We start from the raw sequence: 22,931 nt of genomic DNA on the forward strand, positions 1-22,931 counted from the left end.
AGCTTTCTTATGTAGAGACTTTTTTTGGAGTTAAACGCCAGCTTTTGTACCAGTTTGGGCGTTTAACTTCAGCTTTTATGCCAGTTCTGGCGTTTTGACGCCAGAATTTCTATGCTAACTTGGAACGCCGATTTGGGCCATCAAATCTCGAGCAAAGTATGGACTATTATATATTACTGGAAAGCCCAGGATGTCTACTTTCCAACGCAATTAAGAGTGCGCCAATTGGGCTTCTGTAGCTCCAGAAAATCCACTTCGAGTGCAGGGAGGTCAGAATCCAATAGCATCTGTAGTCCTTTTTCAACCTCTGAATTAGATTTTTGCTCAGGTCCCTCAATTTCAGCTAGAAAATACCTAAAATCACAGAAAAACACACAAACTAATAGTAAAGTCCAGAAAAGTGAATTTAAAAAAAAAACTAATAAAAATATGATAAAAACTAACTAAAATCTATGGAAAACATACAAAAAATAATGCCAAAAAGCGTATAAATTATCCGCTCATCACAACACCAAACTTAAATTGTTGCTTGTCCCCAAGCAACTGAAAATTAAATAGGATAAAAAGAAGAGAATATACAATGAATTCCAAAAACATCTATGAAGATCAGTCTTAATTAGATGAGCGGGGCTATTAGCTTTTTGCTTCTGAACAGTTTTGGCATCTCACTTTATCCTTTGAAGTTTAGAATGATTGGTATCTATAGGAACTCAGAATTTAGATAGTGTTATTGATTCTCCTAGTTCAGTGTGTTGATTCTTGAACACAATTACTTTATGAGTCTTGGCCGTGACCCTAAGCACTTTGTTTTCCAGTATTACCACCGGATACATAAATGCCACAGACACATAACTGGGTGAACCTTTTCAGATTGTGACTCAGCTTTGCTAGAGTCCCCAATTAGAGGTGTCTAGAGCTCTTAAGCACACTCTTTTTTTGCTTTGGACCACGACTTTAACCGCTCAGTCTCAAATTTTCACTTGACACCTTCACGCCACAAGCACATGGTTAGGGACAACTTGGTTTAGCCGCTTAGGCCAGGATTTTATTCCTATGGGCCCTCCTATCCACTGATGCTCAAAGTCTTGGATCCTTTTTATTTTACCCTTGCCTTTTGGTTTAAAGGGCTATTGGCTTTTTCTGCTTGCCTTTTTTTTTCTTTTTTTTTCTATTCACTGCTTTTTCTTGCTTCAAGAATCATTTTTATGATTTTTCAGATGATCAATAACATTTCTCCTTTTCCATCATTCTTTCAAGAGCCAACAATTTTAACATTCATGGACAACAAATTAAAAAATATGCACTGTTCAAGTATTCATTCAGAAAAAAAAGTATTGCCACCACATCAAAATAATTAATCTATTTTAATATTTGAAATTCATGTACTTCTTTTTCTTTTGCAATTAAAAACACTTTTTATTTAAGAAAGGTGATAGATTCATAGGACATTCATAGCTTTAAGACATAAACTTTAAATTTTATTAATCATGGAATGACAATAAGACTCAAAAATAAATATAAGAGCAAACCAATAATAATTAAAAACAGAAAAATAAATAACTCTTAAAATAGATTCCTAATAATAGAGGTTATCACAGAGTTAGGACTCAACAACCTTGATTTTGAGCAGTGGATGCTCCTTCAATCTGTGGGGTGTTTGGTCCTTCAAGGGAGAGCTTCTGACGCTTCAGCTCCTGTAGCTCACGCCCTTGCTTCTCCTGTTCCTTCAGCAGCTTGCAGAGCATGCAGTTTTGATTCTGCTGTTCTTCCTTAAGTTGTTCTATAGCTTCTTGCAGCTTGGTAACAGATGCTTCTAGGCGGGTCCAGTAGTCAATTTCAGGGATTTCTGGGAGGAACTCCTGCGCCCTCCTTTTGATGGAGTTGTCTTGCACTTGTCCTTCCATTGACTTCTTGGTGATTGGGTGTTCGATTGGGATGAATTCATCTACTCCTATCCTCACCCCAGCATCTTTACATAGCAGAGAAATCAAGCTTGGGTAAGCTAGTTTGGCTTCAGTGGAGTTATTGTTTGCAATTGTGTAAATCTCACAAGAAATCAGATGATGAATATCCACTTCTTTTCCCAGCATAATACAATGAATCATCACTGCTCTCTTGACAGTGACCTCAGAGCGGTTGCTAGTGGGCAATATAGAACGCCCAATGAAGTTCAACCAGCCTCTTGCGATTGGTTTGAGATCTCCCTTCTTGAGTTGGTTTGGGACACCTTTTGAATTGGTTATCCACTTAGTTCCAGGGAGGCATATGTCCTCTAGAACTTGATCCAACCCCTTATCTACTCTCACCATTCTCCTATTAAAGGATTCTGGATCATCTTGTAGTTGAGGTAGTTTGAGGACCTCTCTTATTTTATCCAGATAGAAGTAAATAAGTCTCCCTCTGACCATAGTTCAGTAGGTGTGAAAGGCAGTTCCAGTTATTCTCTGCTTATCTGTTAGCCACAGATTTGAGTAGAATTCCTGAACCATATTTCTTCCAACCTTTGTTTTAGGATTAGCTAGAATTTCCCATCCTCTGTTTCAAATTTGCTCTTGGATCTCCGAATATTCATCTTCTTTTAGATTAAATTTAACTTCCGGGATTACTGACCTCAGACCCATTATTTTGTGGTAATGGTCTGCATGTTCTTTGGTTAAGAACCTCTCTTGATTCCAAAGACTCTTTGGAGTATTCTCTTTCTTGCCTCTTGAATTGGTTTGTTTTCCCTTAGGTGCCATGATCTTGATGAGTCTTAGCTCAGTGATCACAGAAAAACACACCAAACTTAGAGGTTTGCTTGCCCTCAAGCAAAAGAAAAGAAAGGGGAGAGAGAGGAGAAGAGGCAAATTCGAATGGTGGAGAGGAGGGGATGGCCGAATTTGTATTTATAAGAGGAGGGGAGGGATTTCAAAAATTTTAAAAGAGATATGACATAGAGATATGATTGGTGGAAGAAAATAAAATCATGATATGAAAAGATGAGATTTTTAATTGAGAAAGATGTAAAGAGGTTAAATCTGAAAATTTGGTCATGGATCTAAGAAATAAGAGATGATATGATGAGTTTGAAAAGATTTGGAAAGAAATTGAAAAGATACTTGAGTTTTTTTTTGAAGAAGATTTGGGAAGGATTTGAAAGAAATTTGAAAAGAGATATAGAAAATTGTTGAATTTTTGAAAATTGAGGATGAATGATGCAAGTTTGAAACATGTTTATGCAGAAAATTATGAGTCAACACATGAAAATTTGAAAAATTTTGAAGTGGAAAACAAAATCCTCTCCCCCTGTCTTTCTGGCGTTAAACGCCCAGCCAGGTACCCTGGCTAGCGTTTAACGCCAGAAATCCTTTGTTACTGGGTATTTTTCTGAACGCTCAGGATGCTGCAATTCTGGCATTAAACGCCCAGAATGGTACCCATTCTGGCGTTTAACGCCCAAAATGCTCCTTACTGGCGTTTTCTTGCCAGTAAGCTCTTTTTCTCTGCTTTTTACGCTGAATCCTTCTGTAACTCTGTGAATTCCTTCAATTTTGATGATTAGTCTTTGAAGATAATTTATTTCAAACTTCTGCAAGTATTACTTAAAACAAATAACTTACTAATGGCTGGGTTGCCTCCCAGCAAGCGCTTCTTTATTGTCTTTAGCTGGACCTTGATTGAGCTTTATTCAAGCCTCAGTTTTGAGCATTCTTGCTCAAAATTGCTTTCAAGATAATGTTTGATTCGCTGTCCATTAACAATGAACTTTTTATCAGAGTCAAAATCCTGAAGCTCAACATATCCATATGGAGACACACCTGTAATCACATATGGTCCCCTCCACCGGGATTTTAATTTCCCGGGGAATAGTTTGAGCCTAGAGTTAAACAGCAGAACCTTCTGTCCTGGTTCTAAGACTCTAGATGACAGTTTCTTGTCATGCCACCTTTTTGCTTTCTCCTTATAAATTTTTGCATTTTCAAAAGTATTGAGTCTGAATTCCTCTAGCTCATTCAGCTGGAGCAGTCTTTTCTCTCTAGCTAACTTAGCGTCCAGGTTTAGGAATCTGGTTGCCCAGTAGGCTTTATGTTCCAGTTCCACGGGTAGATGACAGGCCTTGCCATATACCAGCTGGTATGGAGAGGTTCCTATAGGAGTCTTGAATGCTGTTCTGTATGCCCACAGAGCATCATCCAAGTTTTTTGCCCAATCCTTTCTACGGGCAATTACAGTCCGTTCCAGGATTCTCTTTAGTTCTCTGTTAAAGACTTCGGCCTGCCCATTTGTCTGTGGATGATACGGAGTTGCCACTTTGTGGCTAATTCCATATCTGACCATAGCAGAGTAAAGTTGTTTATTGCAGAAATGAGTGCCCCCATCACTAATTAGTACTCTGGGAACACCAAATCTGCTGAAAATATGTTTCTGGAGGAACTTCAGCACAATCTTAGTATCATTAGTGGGTGTGGCAATTACTTCTACCCATTTAGATACGTAGTCTACAGCCACCAGAATGTAAGTGTTTGAGTATGATGGTGGGAAAGGACCCATGAAGTCAATGCCCCATACATCAAATAACTCAATCTCTAAGATCCCTTGTTGAGGCATGGCGTAACCATGAGGTAAGTTACCAGCTCTTTGGTAACTGTCACAGTTACGCACAAACTCTCGGGCATCTTTATAGATAGTAGGCCAGTAGAAGCCACATTGGAGGACCTTAGTGGCTGTTCGCTCACCTCCAAAATGTCCTCCATACTGTGATCCATGGCAATGCCACAGGATCTTCTGTGCCTCCTCTCTAGGTACACATCTGCGGATCATTCCGTCTGCACATCTTTTAAAGAGGTACGGCTCATCCCATAGGTAGTACTTTGCATTAGAAATTAATTTTTTTCTTTGTACCCTGTTGTACTCATTAGGTATGAACCTCACAGCTTTATAATTTGCAATGTCTGCAAACCATGGTGCCTCCTGAATGGCAAAGAGTTGCTCATCCGGAAAGGTCTCAAAGATCTCAGTAGGAGGAAGGGACGCCCCTGCTACTGGTTCTATTCGGGACAGGTGATCAGCTACCTGGTTCTCTGTCCCTTTTCTGTCTCTTATTTCTATATCAAACTCTTGCAGTAACAACACCCATCTTATGACTCTGGATTTTGAATCCTGCTTTGTGAGTAGGTATTTAAGAGCAGCATGGTCAGTATACACAATCACTTTTGAACCTACTAAATAGGATCTAAACTTGTCAATGGCATAAATCACTGCAAGTAATTTTTCTGTGCATCATTTAAAACATGGCCAGCATAGTAAATGATGTGCAGAAGCTTGTTATGCCTCTGTCCCAACACTGTACCAATGGCATGGTCACTAGCATCACACATTAGTTCGAATGGTAATGTCCAGTTTGGTGCAGAGATGACTGGTGCTGTGACCAGCTTAGCTTTCAGGGTCTCAAACGCCTGCAGACATTCTGTGTCAAACACAAATGGCATGTCAGCAACTAGCAGATTGCTCAGAGGTTTTGCAATTTTTGAAAAATCCTTTATAAACCTCCTATAGAATCCTACATGCCCCAGAAAGCTTCTGATTGCCTTAACATTGGCAGGTGTTGGTAATTTTTCAATTACCTCCACTTTAGCTTGATCCACTTCTATTTCCTTGTTTGAAATTTTATGCCCAAGGACAATTCCCTCAGTCACCATGAAGTGACATTTTTCCCAGTTTAAAACTAGGTTGGTCTCTTGGCATCTTTTCAGAACAAGTGCTAAATGGTCAAGACAGGAGCTGAATGAGTCTCCAAATACTAAAAATTCATCCATGAAGACTTCCAAAAATTTCTCTACCATATCAGAGAAGATAGAGAGCATGCACCTCTGAAAGGTTACAGGTGCATTGCACAGACCAAAAGGCATCCTTTTGTAAGCAAATACGCCAGAGGGACATGTGAATGCTGTTTTCTCTTGGTCCTGAGGATCTACTGCAATTTGGTTGTAGCCTGAATAGCCATCCAAAAAGCAGTAATAGTCATGACCTGCTAGTCTCTCTAGCATCTGGTCTATGAATAGTAAAGGAAAATGATCATTTCTGGTGGCTGTATTGAGCCTTCTGTAGTCAATACACATACGCCACCCTGTAAATGTTCTTGTAGGAACCAGTTTATTCTTTTCATTGTGAACCACAGTCATGCCTCCCTTTTTGGGTATAACTTGGACAGGGCTTACCCAGGGGCTATCAGAAATAGGATAAATAATCCCAGCCTCTAGTAACTTAGTGACTTTTTTCTGCACCACCTCCTTCATGGCTGGGTTTAGCCGCCTCTGTGGTTGAACCACTGGCTTAGCATCATCCTCCAATAGGATCTTGTGCATGCATCTTGCTGGGCTAATGCCCTTAAGATCACTTATGGACCACCCAAGAGCTGTCTTGTGGGTCTTTAGCACTTGAATTAGTGCTTTCTCTTCTTATGGATTTAAAGCAGAGCTTATGATCACTGGAAAAGTGTCACCCTCTCTCAGAAATGCATATTTCAGGGATGGTGGTAGTGGTTTGAGCTCTGGTTTAGGAGGTTTCTCCTCTTCCTGAGGAATTTTTAGAGGTTCTTTTATTTCCTCTGATTCCTCCAGACCAGGCTGAGCATCTTTAAAGAAGTCCTCTAGCTCTGATTCAAGACTTTCAGTCATATTAATCTCTTCCACCAAGGAGTCAATAATATCAGTGCTCATGTAGTCAATTGATGTGTCTGGATGCTGCATAGCTTTGACAGCATTTAACTTGAACTCATCCTCATTGACTCTCAGTGTTACTTCCCCTTTTTGGACATCAATGAGAGTCTGTCCAGTTGCTAGGAAAGGTCTTCCTAGAATGAGAGTTGCACTCTTGTGCTCTTCCATTTCCAGCACTACAAAGTCAGTGGGAAAGGCAAATGGCCCAACCTTGACAATCATGTCCTCAATTATGCCTGATGGATATTTAATGGAGCCATCAGCAAGTTGAAGACATATCTGGGTTGGTTTGACTTCTTCAGTCAAGCCAAGCTTTCTAATAGTGGATGCAGGTATCAGGTTGATACTTGCTCCAAGGTCACATAGAGTTGTCTTAGTACAAGCACCCTCTAATGTGCATGGTATCATAAAGCTTCCTGGATCTTGAAGCTTCTCTGGTAAGCTTTTCAGAATGACTGCACTGCATTCTTCAGTGAGAAACACCTTTTCAGTTTCTCTCTAATCCTTCTTATGACTTAAGATTTCTTTCATAAACTTAGCATAAGAGGGTATTTGCTCAAGTGCCTCTGCAAACGGGATCTTTATCTCAAGAGTCCTGAGATAGTCTGCAAAGCGGGCAAATTGTTTATCCTGCTCCGCTTGGCGGAGTTTCTGAGGATAAGGCATCTTGGCTTTATATTCTTCAACCTTAGTTGCTGCAGGTTTATTCCCTACAGAGGTGGTTGGAGAAGCCTTCTTAGAGGGGTTACTATCAGCACTTGCAGGTATCTGATCCCTCATTAGCGTTTGAACGCCAAAACTGGGCAAGGAATGGGCGTTTAACGCCAACTTTTCTCCCTTTTCTGGCGTTTGAACGCCAGAAGTGGGCACCCACTGGGCGTTTAACGCCAATTTTTCACCTTTTGCTGGCGTTTGAACGCCAGAATTATTCCTCTCTGGGCTCTTGCTGTCCTTAGAGGGATTTTGGGCAGCAGTTTGGTCATCCTCTGTCAGTTGTTCCTTTCTTGGCTTTTTGCTACTTTGGGCTGAACTATTCAATGTCTTCCTGCTCCTTAGTTGAACAGCTTGGCATTCTTCTGTCATCTGTTTAGATAGCTGCTGTCTTGTCTGATTTAATTGTGCTTCCATATTCTTGTTAGCATTTTTAGTGTCTTGGAGCATCTCTCTAAATTCTGCTAATTGTTTTGTCATAAGGAGTAATTGCTGATTAAGTTCAATAATCTGTTCTTGAGGATCAGGTTCAGTAGTTACTGCCCTAGCCTCTTCTTTTATGGAGGACTCATTGCTTGAGTACAGATGTTGATTTCTAGAAACTGTATCAATGAGCTCTTGAGCCTCTTCAATTGTCTTCCTCATGTGTATAGATCCACCAGACGAGTGATCTAGGGACATTTGAGCTTTTTCTGTAAGCCCATAGTAGAAGATGTCTAACTGTACCGACTCTGAAAACATTTCAGAGGGGCATTTCCTTAGCATCCTTCTGTACCTCTCCCAGGCATTATAAAGGGATTCATGATCCTCTTGTTTAAAGCCTTGGATGTCCAGCCTTAGCTGTGTCATCCTTTTTAGAGGGTAAAATTGATTCAGGAATTTGTCTGTTAACTGTCTCCATGTTTTTATGCTTGCTGTGAGTTGGTTATTTAACCACCTCTTAGCTTGATCTTTTACAGCAAATGGAAACAATAATAATTTGTAGACATCTTGATCCACTTCTTTATCACGTACTGTGTCAGCAATTTGTAAGAACTGTGCCAGAAACTCCGTAGGTTCTTCCTGTGAAAAACTGGAATACTGACAATTTTGCTGCACCATGATAATGAGTTGAGGATTTAGCTCAAAACTGCTTGCTTTGATGGGAGGTATACAGATGCTACTCCCATATGCAGCTGTAATGGGGTTAGCATATGACCCCAGAGTCCTTCTGGACTGTTCACTTCCACTTATGTCCATGATGGAGAAAAGGGAATTGATATGAATTGCAATTAAATTATATTTTTAAATTTTTTTTAATTAAAAGTAACCGAAAAAAGAAAAAATAAAACAAAATAAATGGAAGATAAAATAGAACTTTCGAAAATTAGAAGAAAATAAAAGCAAATTAAAAACTAAATTAATTAATTGATTAAAAAGATTTTGGGAATTGGCAATCAAAAAGATATGATTGAAAATTATTTTAAAAAGATATGATTGAGAAGATATGATTGCAATTTAATAAAAAAAGATATGATTGAAGAAATTAAAAAGATTTGATTTTTGAAAAAGATTTGAAAAGATCAATTTTTGAAATTAGAATTTTGACTTCACTAAAAAAAAGATATGATTTTGAAAATCTTTGACTGATTTAATGCAAAATTTTGAAATTTATGAGTAAAATAAGGAAAAGATATTTTTTTTATTTTTGAATTTTAATGAGGAAAGAGAAAAACAACAAGATGACAATAAACTTAGAAATTTTAGATCAAAACAAAGAGAACAAACAAGAAAACTTTGAATGTCAAGATGAACACCAAGAACACTTTGAAGATCAAGATGAATACCAAGAACAAATTTTTGAAAAATTTTTAAGTAAATAAAAGCACAAAAACACTAAACTTAAAATTTTTAGAAAATCAAACACAAATTTTCGAAAATTTAAAGGAAAACACAAAGAAGACACCAAACTTAGAATTTTTAAAGATCAAGAAAGAACTAAGAACATGCAATTGACAGCAAACTTAAAATATGAAACTAACTCAAATAAAAGACTCAAATTTAGTGACTCTAAACCAACAAAAATAAATTATTCCTAATCGAAGCAACAAGATAAACCGTCAGTTGTCCAAACTCGAACAATCCCCGGCAACGGTGCCAAAAACTTGGTGCACGAAATTACAATCACACTTTTGTAACTCCGCACAACTAACCAGCAAGTGCACTGGGTCGTCCAAGTAATACCTTACGTGAGTAAGGGTCGATCCCACGGAGATTGTCGGCTTGAAGCAAGCTATAGTTATCTTGTAACTCTTAGTCAGGATATCAAGAATTCTCATATTTGATTGTAAAAAGTAAAAGAACATGAAATAAATACTTGTTATGCAGTAATGGAGAACAAGTTGAGATTTTGGAGATGCTCTATCTTCTGAATCTCTGCTTTCCTACTGTCTTCTTCTTCACACACGCAAGGCTCCTTCCATGGCAAGCTATATGTTGCTGGATCACTGTTGTTAATGGCTACCATCCGTCCTCTCAGTGAAAATGTTCCAAATGCGCTATCACCGCACGGCTAATCATTTGTCGGTTCTCACTCATGCTGGAATAGGATCCATTGATCCTTTTGCGTCTGTCACTACGCCCAGCACTCGTGAGTTTGAAGCTCGTCACAGTCATCCCTTCCTAGATCCTACTCGGAATACCACAGACAAGGTTTAGACTTTCCGGATCTCAGGAATGGCCGCCAATAATTCTAGCCTATACCACAAAGGTTCTAATCTTAGATTAGAAACCCAAGAGATACACATTCAAGCTAGATTGCATGTAGAACGGAGGTGGTTGTCAGGCACGCATTCATAGGTGAGAATGATGATGAGTGTCACGGATCATCACATTCATCAGGTTGAAGTGCGAATGAATATCTTAGAATAGAAGCAAGCATGATTGAATGGAAAACAGTAGTAATTGCATTAATTCATCAAAACACAGCAGAGCTCCTCACCCCAACCATGGTGTTTAGAGACTTATGCCATAGAGAATACAATATGAAACGTGTAAAAGTGTCATCAGGTACAAAATGAATCACTAAAAGTGGTTTTTATAATCAACTAGTGACCTAGGGTTACAGAAAATGAGTAAGCTAGGGTGTTTAGTATAAAAATCCACTTCCGGAGCCCACTTGGTGTGTGCTTGGGCTGAGTATTGAAGCTTTCATGTGTAGAGACTTTTCTTGGAGTTAAACGCCAGCTTTGTGCCAGTTTGGGCGTTTAACTCCAGCTTTTATGCCAGTTCTGGCGTTTTGACGCCAGAATTTCTATGCTGACTTGGAACGCCGGTTTGGGCCATCAAATCTCGGGAAAAGTATGAACTATTATATATTGCTGGAAAGCCCAAGATGTCTACTTTCCAATGCAATTGAGAGCGTGCTAATTGAGATTATGTAGCTCCAGAAAATCTACTTCGAGTGAAGGGAGGTCAGAATCCAACAGCATCTATAGTCCTTTTTCAGCCTCTGAATCAGATTTTTGCTCAGGTCCCTCAATTTCAGCTAGAAAATACCTGAAATCATAGAAAAATATACAAACTCATAGTAAAGTCTATAAAAGTGAATTTTAAATAAAAACTAATAAAAATATGATAAAAACTAACTAAAATAAACATACAAAAAATAATGCCAAAAAGCGTATAAATTATCCGCTCATCACCTGGTGAAATTGGTATACCTTCTCAAATCACTGAACAAGCATAGATTGGAAAAATTGCTTTATTGGTGTGAGTTAGGCATTAAGAGGAAGAAAGTCATAAAGGTTTACAGAAAAGGTAGTGGTATTGTCCTGTACAAAAAAGAAGAGCTTCAAATAGTAGACTTGTTTTATGGTGATGGTGATAAAGTATTGATAATAGGCCACCTTCCATACATCAACACTCAATGATTTCTCTCTCGGTTAACCCACTTTGTTGTTTCTATTGCCTGGGGATTTTGATGGTGATTGTCTTCATGCGTATATTCCACATTCAGTTGCTGCAAGAGTTGAGCTAAATTTGATATCACTTTTAAAATGTTAAACTTAATAAAAGATCAATTTCCATNCTGATTTTAGTATACACCTAATATGATTTTTAAGTGTAATATAGAATTTTGTTTATTTATTTTAAAATAAAAATCCTGGAATTGAGCCAAAAGAATACGACAAGCTACGTTATTTTTTAGCATACAAAAAATGAGATAGTTTAAGTACCCCCTCTTTTCTTTTTCCATCGATAATTTTACACTCTTCATTCTCTTCTACAATTATTATTGTTGTTGGTGTTATTGTTCTAGGGCTTTATCTACAAGCAGAATTAATATTGAAACCAAATATTCTCATTGATGGAATGTTTCACAAAAGAGGACAACTTTGGTGAAAAAGAAAAGCTTATGTGGTAGATTGCATAAGCTTATCTTCTACAAGCTCAATGCAACGGTACAAAATAAGTTCAAGTGGATTCAAGGTACACACAGTGTCAACTGCAAGCTAATCATAATCATTCTTGTTCTCTGTCATAATCCCACTCACCAAGGTGCACAAAGGAAGCAGCCATTCATTGTAGGCCTTAACTAAATTGCTCCTAGACAATACTCCAGTGTGGTTTGTCTTTCCTGATACAAATAAGGACCAAAACCTTCACTTTTAAGTTTGATTGAATCTGCCAACGATAAAGATATGCAAAAAGCAAAATTTTGTCCCACTAGACAAGATCGACTACGTGATCAGACAATGAAGTGATATCATAAATTGTTTACACTTTTTTATTGAAAAGTTAATCTTATTTCTTGTTATAGAAAAATCCATCATCCAAGCGGTTCATTGACTATAGTTTGCTACTTGATGGTAATCAGTGGCTAAGAGAATGGGGGTTGAATCTTAGCCTTTTTTTACTGAATATTAATTTCTGAATTTTTAAAGATACTTCAAGAGATATTTCTGCTTTTGTCTCATGTCAAGTTGAGAGACACTTTTGTTTTTGTCTCCTGGTTAACAGAAACAGAGAAAGGAGTAGAGGAGAAAAAATAACGCCAAATATATCCTGGTTCAGAAATAGAGAAAGGAGTAGAGGACAAAACCTCCATCATACTCGTCAAGCTTGATGAAGAATGTTGACTTTTTGGTCATATGCATAGAGCATCCACTATCCATATATCACATGTTGTCTTTTCTCTTGGATGCTAGGCAAACCTACAAAAATACTCAAGTGACCTTAGGTATCCAAATCTTTTTGGATCCTTTGATGTCAAACCATTTTCTTTGCCCCAGGACATTATAGTTACCAACAATCTTATAGATTTTATCTCCAGTCATTCTTTCACTTATGAAATATTGAATTGAAAAATGCCCATTTTGATTGCATAGCCTACAAAATCTTTTAGGTTGCTGCTTTTTTAAATTTGTTGGGCTTTGAAATATTATGTCATCCAAAGTGGAAGCCATATTAGAGAAAGGAGATTTCTCAACAAACATTTCAGATTTCTTGTAAAAACCCAAACCGGCTTTATCATAAAGAGGTTTTGAATAGCAAAAAGTTAGTTTAAATTTTTAGAACTTTGAGCAAAGTTAGCTAGGTCCTCTTTTAAACTTTTTACCTCTTTAAGCAACCTTTCATTTTCTTCAAAACAGTTTAGGTATGCAATCACAGAGTGCTATTTTCACAACCCTTGAGTTCAACTTTCAACCGCTTGTTTTCTTCAACAAGATCAACAACGGTTTTGGCCTCTCTTAATTTTTCTTTGAGAAAACTATTTTTGGCTTTTAGAATATCAATTTTAGATTCAAGATCATGGTTTTCATTCAAGAAACATCTGAGTTTTTCAGTGAGATGATCAATCATAAGATGAGGTCTTCAGAAGAGGGTTTAGCGAATATTACCTCATCGATTTGATCGGCCATGAGGCAGGTTTGGGACTTGGTTTCTGATTCGTCCTCTTCATCAGAACCGTTCTCCAAGTCTTCCCAAGAAGCCATGAGACCTTTCTTCTTTTCCCTTTTCGGCTTGTCCGCTTTCTTCAATTTTAGACAATCAAACTTGTAATGTCCAGCTTCTCTGCAGTTGTGGCAGATCACCTTGCTTAGATCCCTCTTTGGTTTCCTTGAACTACCTTCTTTGTTTCGTTCCTTTAGCTTCACCATTTTCCTAAATTTCTTAGCAAACAAAACAAAATCATCATCAGATAAATTATCACTGGATTCATCATCCAGAGATTTAGTGAGTGATTTGAGAGCAATTCCTTTCTTTTTTGTATCTTTTTTCAAATATGTGGATTCAAAAGCAAGTAAATTTCCTCTCAGATCAGCATAACTCATTTGATCAACACCACTACTTTCATCTATAACTAAAGCTTTTGCTTCCCACTCTTTAGTAAGGCTTCTCAGTATTTTTTTCATAAGCACAGATTCAAAATATGTGATTCCCATAGCATCCAAGCCAGTGATGATAACGTTGAATCTTTCAAATAGTTCATCAATGGTTTTTTCTTCTTTCATTGAGAACATTTCATACTCGTTGTTTGTCTGTTCTGGTTCTTTTGACTTGGGTTGTTCCTTCATGAGTGATTTGAAGCTTATCCCAGATTTTCTTTGCTGTTTTACAACTTGATACTCGTTGGTATTCCTCGAAGCTGATTGCACAGTTAAGCATGTTGATAGCTTTTGCATTGAGCTAAATCTTCTTCTTGTCATCTTCATTCTAATCTGCCTCAGCCTTAGGAACAGCAACACCATCGACTCCTGTTGTTATTGGAACTTATGGACCATTCAAGATTATCTTCTAGATTTCGTAGTCCACTGATTGAGCAAAAATCTTCATTCTTTCTTTCCAGTAATTGTAGTTCTTTCCATTGAAGAGTGGGGGCATGTTGTTGGATTGCCCTTCAGCCAGATTAAAAGCCACCAAATTTGAACCATTATTGTTCGCCATCAGGATCTTTCCTCTAATATGTAAAGCTTGATCTCTTTGAGACCAAGCTTTGATATCAATTGATGGTAATCAATGGCTAAGAGAAAGGGGGTTGAATCTTAACCCTTTTTTTTGCTGAATATTAATTTTTGAGTTTTCAAAGATACTTCAAGAGATATTTCTGCTTTTGTCTCATGCCGAGTTGAGGGTCACTTTTGTTTTGTCTCCTGATTAACAGAAACAGAGAAAAGAGTAGAGGAGAAGAAATAACACCAGATATGTCCTGGTTCAGCTACTAGGTGCAATGTAGCCTACATCTAGTCTCCATCACAACAATGATAGAATTTCACTATGTTTTCACAAGATTACCGACACCAATTTCTCCCTAGGAACTACCCATTCCTATCTGGGATAAATCTAGATTCTACCCCAATCTAAATTTGACTAGACCTCAATCTAGCTTTCAACAGCAAAGTGCTAACCCAACTTGAAAGGGAATCCCCATAGGATCATGAAACAAAACAAAAAGATGTACAAAGAAACTCTGAGACATCCATGGATTTTTCTCTAATTTTGATCACTGCCTTTTACCTCTCATTGGCTTTTTCTTACAAACCTCACCATGCTTGCCTTTTTTCTATGAGACTCAGATAGACAAAACTAAGAAAAAGAAAACAAAATGAACACCATTGAAGGAAAAGAACTCAAAAAGCTTAGGAAGCTATGAGAACTCTGTACTTTTCACTTACTCTCTTTGATCTCAACCCTTGGCCGCTCACCCTTAATATAGAAGGGTGAAGCTTCCAAGGTTGAAACCGGTTCAACCAACCTAACAACTTCTTCTCCAACCTTAGAGTAGCAACGGCTTGAACAGAGGAGAGAGAGAGGGAACCCGAACCTGCTTGCATGTACCTCTCTCATCTTTTTTCATCCATCTTCTTCAATCTTGACCATTGATCCTGGCTTTGGCCCCAAGAATTGATTCTGACCATTGATGAAGCTTGTAAGAACTGCAATTAATTAACCATTTAAGTAAATCATTAATATTGCTCAAAATAGGATCCAAAAATTTAGAATGAGAATTTGAGGATTTAAATATGATTTTTGAACTCAGTAGATTTTTCTGAGTCAGAAAATGTATTTTCTGTGAAAAACCGAGAAAAACCGCGAACCGACAGCCGAACCGGTCGAATCGGTTCAAGTCTATCCAGTACTGTGCGAGAAAAATTTAAAACAGTCGAAAATCTAAGAAAAATATTAGAAATGGAAAATCGGGCGTTAATATTAAAGGTTTGGCCCAAAGTTGGGCCAAACGGGCTAAAAACGCTAACGGGTTGGACCGGGCCCAAGTTGGGCCCAAGTCCAACATATATATAGGTTCATGAAGTGAACCCATCAGCCATAAACACTCTCACAAACACACCCACTCAGCGCCAATGAGTCTTAGCTCACATGGCATGTCTCCCCCTCCCCACCTCAAAGGTCTAGGGTTCAAACCCTAGAGAATGCAATTTAGGAAAAAATGTGATAAAATGTGTGAGGAGTGTGTGAGTGTGTTGTGTACCTAGGATTAAGAGTTGTCCAATTCACTGATAAAAAAAAAAAAACACACCCACTCAGCTGAAAAGAAAAGAAGGAAGAGGAAGAAGAAGTCCTATTCATCTTCAACTTCTCAAGCTCATAACTTGAGCTACGGAGCTCCGATCGCTGCATCGTTTGTGGCCACGCGATCCTTGCAAAGAGCTCTACAAAACCCACCCAAGAAATTGGTAAGAAAATCACGAAATCCTTCTAATTTTTTCTCTCCAAAATTTCGAAATTTTAGGGTTTTGGATTAAGTGAAATTTTGTGATTTTGAGTGTTTAGGTACACTCTAGCCCTTGATTGACATTGGATCTGGCTTCCAAAACTGTTGGACAAGGTAAGAGGTCTTGAACTCTTGTGAAATTTTAATTATGATGAACCCTAGGTTGATTAGTTATGATTTGTGTGTATATAGCTTGATTATTGTGAGTTTGGAAGCCTTTGAAATTGAGTTGATGCTTGTTGGAGTTTAATTGTGGCTTGAATTGTGGTTGAAAGCTTAACTTGTGCTCAATTGGGGTTTTGGAACATATTGAGAATCGACCAAGGTATGGTTTTGGTTTCCTCTATGTAATATATAATATTTCTGGACACTTAGGCTAGTGACCCATAGGATAGGTTTGAATTTAATTTGTTGTTGAGTTGTTGAATGATGATTTATGATGAATAATGATGAATTGATGATTTTTGAATATGTTGATGGATTATGATGTGAAATTGATAAAGATGGTGTGAAAGATATAGATTGAAATGAAATGAGATTGATTAAGATGCTTGGTGTGGATAGATTTATGATTGATGAATGTGTTGGTGGAGGATTGTTTATAATGTTATATATTTGATAATTGAGGTTGAGAATAATAGAGTGTGAAGGAAAATTTGGTAAGAATGGTGTAATATGATACAAAGGGTAGATTTTGATGTAAATTGGAGTTTGGAATGGTTTTGGTTTGATTTTGGTTGAGGATTGTGGAAAATTGAGACTTTGTGAACTTTTGGTAAAACTGAAATTTTGGTGAATTTTCATGAATCATATCTTGAACTACCACGCTTGAAATTCAATGTATTTTATATCAAATGAAAGGAAATTGAGCAAGCTTTAAAATGGTTTAAATTTTGTGGAAATCCAAATTCGGTAGAAAAAGATATAATTGTGGAAAGTTTGGTGTCAAAATCTGAAATTTTGCAATGTTGTAGAATTTTGTGATTTCTGGTTAGTGTGCGCACGCACAGCATTGTGCGCATGCACACCCCTGTGATTTTTGAACATGTGCGCATGCACAGCTTTGTGCGTACACACACATAGGGGAAGGCCTTCTGTTAAGAGCGCTAGCACAACTTGTGTGCGCACATAACCAATGAAGTTTTACAACTTGTGCGCACGCACACGTTGGAAGGTGCAGTCTGTTAAGGGCGTTCGCACGCCTTGGGCGAGCGAACAGAGTTTGGAAAATTTTACACTTGTGCGTACGCACACCTCTATGCATACGTACACATTTTGAAAATCTCTCTGGTCGTGCGCACGTACACCCCTGTGCATACGCACATGCCCTGTTTTTTAACTTAAACTTTGTTTTTGACTATTTCACCTTCCCAACGAGCTTGTAAACTTCTGTGACACCAATTTAAGACTCTTTGGCTTGTTTTTGGGTATAAGAACATGGGAAAGGTCCTGTGAGATTTAATTTGGTATTGTTGTGAAAAGTTAGAGAACGGAGGCTTAGGTTTCTGGTGTACAGAGGATGGGATTGGTGGAGTGAGAATGAAGAATGGTATATGAATTGAGAAATTGACGAACTAATGAGTTCGGAATGGAAATGTTGAATTGTCAGTGGTTGAGATGAGTCGAGGACTCAGAATGAAATGATGGATCCATACTATACTGAAAAATATTTTCTGAAAACCACTGAGCTATTATTTTATACTGAGATTGTTGAAATGCTATGCGCCCGGCAGGGACGGCAGTTGGATCCCGCCTGTCGAGGTAGCGGCGGCGGCGGCATAAGGGCGGTGGTTCGTCCCGCTTACGTTGAGATGTGAGGTCCGTGGCAAGAGTATCCCACTCGCATCCCTTCGGATCAATAGAGTGTGTAGGCACAAAATCCTGGACGGTGTTCTGAGCACCATATCTCGGGGGTTCCCAATGATGATTCCGAAGGGCGACATCTACATGGAGATGTGTCAGGTTGGCAGTTGAACCGACAATGTGATATCACAGCCAGTAGGACAGGCATTCATCATGTGCATCCTCTATCTGTTTGTGTGCTTTGCCGACTTGTAATTGCTTGCCTATTTGTATAACATGTCTAATTGCCTACTTGAATTATTTGATATATATGCCTATACTTATGTTTTACTTGCATTGAACTTAATTGTGCTTTCTACTGGGATTGAGGAGGCTCGAAAGGCGGTGGCGATGGGATCGCATGGAGGATAGGTTGGTGAAGGCTGTGGGACAGCGGAGAGTTGTTAGTTAGAAAATCCACTAAGTTAGATTACCTTTTTATTTATGTTAAGGTTTTAAGTTATGCTTTACAGTTTTAGTTATGCTTTAAGATGAATCTTGTGATGGATATGAAGTTCTAGGATTGCCTCTGGCATCCCAGGGTCTTATATCTTACATCACTAGGCACTGTTACCATACTGAGAATCTCCGGTTCTTATACCATTTTCTGTTGTTGTTTTTCAGATGCAGGTCACAACCTACCTCGGTGAGTTGTTTTGATGGTGACAGAGCGGAGGATCCTGGATATATTTTGGAGTCTTTTTGTTTATTTTATTTATATCTCTCATCTTTTGTATTTAGTGTTGCCTAGAGGCTTATTTTGAGAGAAAAACTTGTATAAGCTGTTTTTAAACTTTCAGATTCTATATGGTCTGTATATAGCTAGCCGGCTTAAACTCTGCGAGCCGTGGCTAGATTCTTATACTATTATACTCTGATATTTTGTTATATTATATCTATATCTTGTGCTTTAAGTTTGTAGCTTCGTGAGTACGTTTTGCGTTTTTCAAATCCTGTTTTTGAGCTATATCCTTCATCGGGCTTCTAGATTATATTAATTCTTCTATATATTATATGTATGAGCTTATAACTGTCGTAACCTTTGATTAACCCTTGTTTTACGATGCGAGGTAAGGCTTAGGGTAATTAGGGTGTTACAAAGCTCTGACCCAATGTGGCTTCACGTTCTCCATGGTTTCCTCTTCCATGCATGAGACCTTGGAGCTTTTCTTCTTGATCCTCGGTGATGTACAAATGAGGAAACAAACTTTTGTTGAGTATTGACTCAAAGATCCTAGCTCACTAGACCGAACCCTTTTTCTTGCTTTGATATGGCAAAAGAACTTTTTGCCTTTCTTTAAAATTTAGCTTCTGTGCCTTCTATTTTTCTTCTTCTTTCTGCTTCTTTGAAAGATTGATGTGACCAAAGCATGAGAGAGAAGAGAGAGAAAAGAAAAGCTTTCGGTGGAAGCTATAAGAGAAATTAAACTTAATTGAATTCCTAGTTCCAATTACCAAGACATGAAGACTTTTGCAAATTGAAACCCTTTGTTTTTTGTGATCACCAAATGGGTTATGAAGGCTTTGGGCCAATTTGGGATTATTTCCCTTTTAATTGTTTAACCACTTGAAGTAAGTAATTATTGTTGGGCTAAACTTGTTTGGCAACCAAAACAGGCTTGTATTGACTGGCCCAATAGGAAATTAATTTTCCTTCCTGCACACTAATAGCAACATCAAACAACTAATTGAAAATGATTTAAACCTTTAATATATTTTCTAATTTATATTTTAATAATGTTTGATCATAATTTCAATTTTCAAACTCAACACTACTCATTTGGTGGCAAACGAGATGGAAAATTGGGACCGCCAAAGAGCAAGAGCCAGCCTAACCCGCACCGCTTAAACCGCGGACTTTGGCGGGGCCGGGCGGGCTTCCCTGCCGGGATTTTTTTTTTGGCAAGGGGGTATTTTTGCAATTTTTTGCCAAAATCCAACTTCCCCAACCCAACTTACATAAGTATGAAGATGAAAATTGAGTGTTTTGGATTATGTTTATGTTGCTTTGGAGACAATATTTATAATTATGTTTTGGATGAAAATTTGGTTTATAATTATGTTTATTAGATGTTTATAATTACAAAGACTTTAATATTTGTGAATATAAAAAATATAATTTTTTATGCCTTTAGAAATTATAAATTTATTAATATGATTGTGAAATTATATATATTATTTAGTAGTTAATAGTAAAAAAAAAAGAGGAGCTTTGGCGGTTAGCCCGCTAGCCTGCCAGCCCGCAGTTAGGCAGGGCGGGGCAGAATTCTAAGACCGCCTCACTAGGTGGGACGGGATAGGCTTCTTGTGGGGCGGGGTGAGCTTTCCTGCTTGACACCCCTACTAGTCTCTGAGCATTAGATGATAAATCATAGATGCTATAGAGAAATTCTTACAAACTGCTAGTTTAACATCTCATTGTTAGGCACGCTAACAATATAAGCAGTTTGTCTTACTTTGTTTAAGATATATTCATCTATCTATGGATCCCACCAAGTTTTAAGTATGCGAAAATAATGCATTGTAAACTTGTGCTATAATCTACACATTTTGATGTTACATACCTATAGATTCTGTCATCAATACAAATCTGTATAGGTTGAGAGCTGACAAAACCTGTAGAGCATGATACATAATGCCGTAATAATGCAATTAAGGAATATGGATTTCATTCAAGATGCCAGAATAAAACACAGAAAAGTAATGAAACATAAAGGAATAATACCGCATCACTCGCGTCAGGGAGGGAAGGAGGTCCACCTCGTGGGGGCCTTAGAACCGACTCCACCAACTCAAGAATACTTGGAGTCCAAAATGGCATATCGAGATGAGTTTCATTATTAGAGTCTGGGGATTCTTTTACAGATGTAATATTGCAAACTTCCATGTGCATTTCCCTCTTGAAAATATCGATGAAAATGGCAATCTACAAAAAGATGCAGAACCACCATTAGAGGATTTAACTTTTGACAGTTACTCCCGAAGTTCCCTTTTAACTATAACCATAACTTTTCTGAGCATCATTTGATCAACGTATCCAATGTATCTGCATACATTGTGATAGATAACCAAAAACAAAGGGATCATTTAAGCAAAGAACCTTAGTCAAACTCTGTTTAAAGAGATTACCATGGAGGATGAGCCTGTATTTGTAATCAACGCTTTCAAAATGTCAAACCTTTGAGTATTAGGAATATCAGCGAGTACCTAGTTTGAGCAACATTAGCATAGTACCACTAAACATCTCCTAAAGAAAAAGAAAAAATAAAGAGGTTAAAATATCATGCATTTCAATCCGAGCACATGCACAATTCATAATGCATATGGCACAAAGTATCGATAACTGGAAAGGTATTGTCTTGTATTGGAAACTCACTACTTTCAGCAAAGCAAAGGATTTTTTTCTTACTTCTGGCTCTGGGGCATACATGATAACCATTTTAATAGCCTGTTCAAGTGTGAACATGTGAGTAGAACATATCAGTGTTTCTTTCCCCATTGAGAAAGTAAAACATAAAGCAATGATTAAAAAAGAGAAAAAGAAGGAAAAAACAAAAAAGAACTGCATTAAACAACCTCCAAAGCTATGAAAATGTTAGGCATATAAGATGACCATTCAGAATGTTCACCAAAATATTCTCCGGAAACGCATCCATTTGTGATGCAAAGCAAGAAGTTGATAGTATGTTTTGATGTGAAGATTTATACTGGTTTGGAATTTAACAAAAAAATTTTGTTGTGAGTATAGCCCAAACCGACAATCGATTCTCACATCAAAGTTTAATTTTGGTTGTCACAAATTCAACCCAATAAAAATAACTGAGAGTATTGCTCCCGGGTCGTTCTCTCTAGAAATTGCAATCGAATGCCCAATTATTAGTTATGAGGTTCACAAAGGTCGGTTGATGATAAAAAGTAAGAAATTAAATGGCAAGAAAATAAATCAAGTAACTAAAGATAACAAATAATAAAGAGACATTCATAGCAAGGATTGAAGATCAAGGTTTTCTATCCTAGTCATTAATCGTAGTACAATATTTATCAAGAGATAATCCTATTTCGTTATCTCCAACATCGGGAGAAAATCAAATAAGACTAACTAATCTCAATTCATAAATTCTAATCAACTTACTAATTGAATTAGTAAAAGATTAGAGTCAATGGAAACAATATTAACTAACAACTCTAGATCACCAACATGAGATGGGTATTAATGACTCAAGAGTACCTAATTTCTCTTTCTAAGCCAAGAATACTAAAAAACTACTCTAAACCTAAATCAAGCATTTTATCAAATACTTGGTATGCATAATGTAAACCCAAATTTTTAAAAATTAAAGAATGAGCTATTTATGAGTTATTATATTATATTGAGATGTAGTTCTTAAGAAAATTATTTTCAACAAAAATAATTAAATAGAATTTTATGATTATTAAAGTTTAATTTAATTATTATTTAAAACCATTTGGCAGCAAAAGAAAGACAATGAAACAAAACGTGGCTTGAATCAAATATAAATATATATACATATATGTGAAACTATGGCATCAATTCACATTAATTATGATATTAATCATCATCTTCATCACCGAATTGGAAGCAAGAGAAAGAGAGAGAACGTGAAAGCTTCCATGGCACCCAAAAGCTTTTGAGTTCAATTTTTTTGAGATCCGTAATTTCAATAAAAAATCTAATCCAATAAAAGTGTTCGTATTCTCCTTCAACTAAAAAATCTAATCCAATAAAAGTATCCGTATTCTCCTTCTCTACACGTTGGCATTATTTTTGTCCGATAGAAGTTGACGGTGATGTAGCTCCTCTTTCTCTTGAGTTCGACCAATTGGAGTTCTAGGAGGTACAGACGATTTTTGACGTTTTCTTTTTCAGCAGCTCGGTCAGAAAGCTTCTCCGGAGTTTCCATTGTTTTGATTTCATACGGAGGTAGGGTTTGGTAACTTTATAA

General features: G+C 37.4%; 1 protein-coding gene across 1 annotated transcript; it reads right to left on the reverse strand.

Moving 5' to 3' along the window:
• LOC110262430 (aberrant root formation protein 4-like) lies at positions 11,638–21,581 on the reverse strand. The gene is made up of 5 exons (XM_021104603.1): positions 21,344–21,581; positions 21,097–21,174; positions 20,693–20,893; positions 20,532–20,583; positions 11,638–12,027 (listed from the first exon to the last, which is right to left on the reverse strand). Exons 1-5 carry the CDS (start codon positions 21,533–21,535, stop codon positions 11,903–11,905), a joined length of 648 nt encoding a protein of 215 aa, XP_020960262.1. The 5' UTR covers positions 21,536–21,581; the 3' UTR covers positions 11,638–11,902.

The sequence above is a fragment of the Arachis ipaensis genome, chromosome B06, assembly GCF_000816755.2.
Source record: "Arachis ipaensis cultivar K30076 chromosome B06, Araip1.1, whole genome shotgun sequence".
NCBI classification, from domain to species: Eukaryota; Viridiplantae; Streptophyta; class Magnoliopsida; order Fabales; family Fabaceae; genus Arachis; species Arachis ipaensis.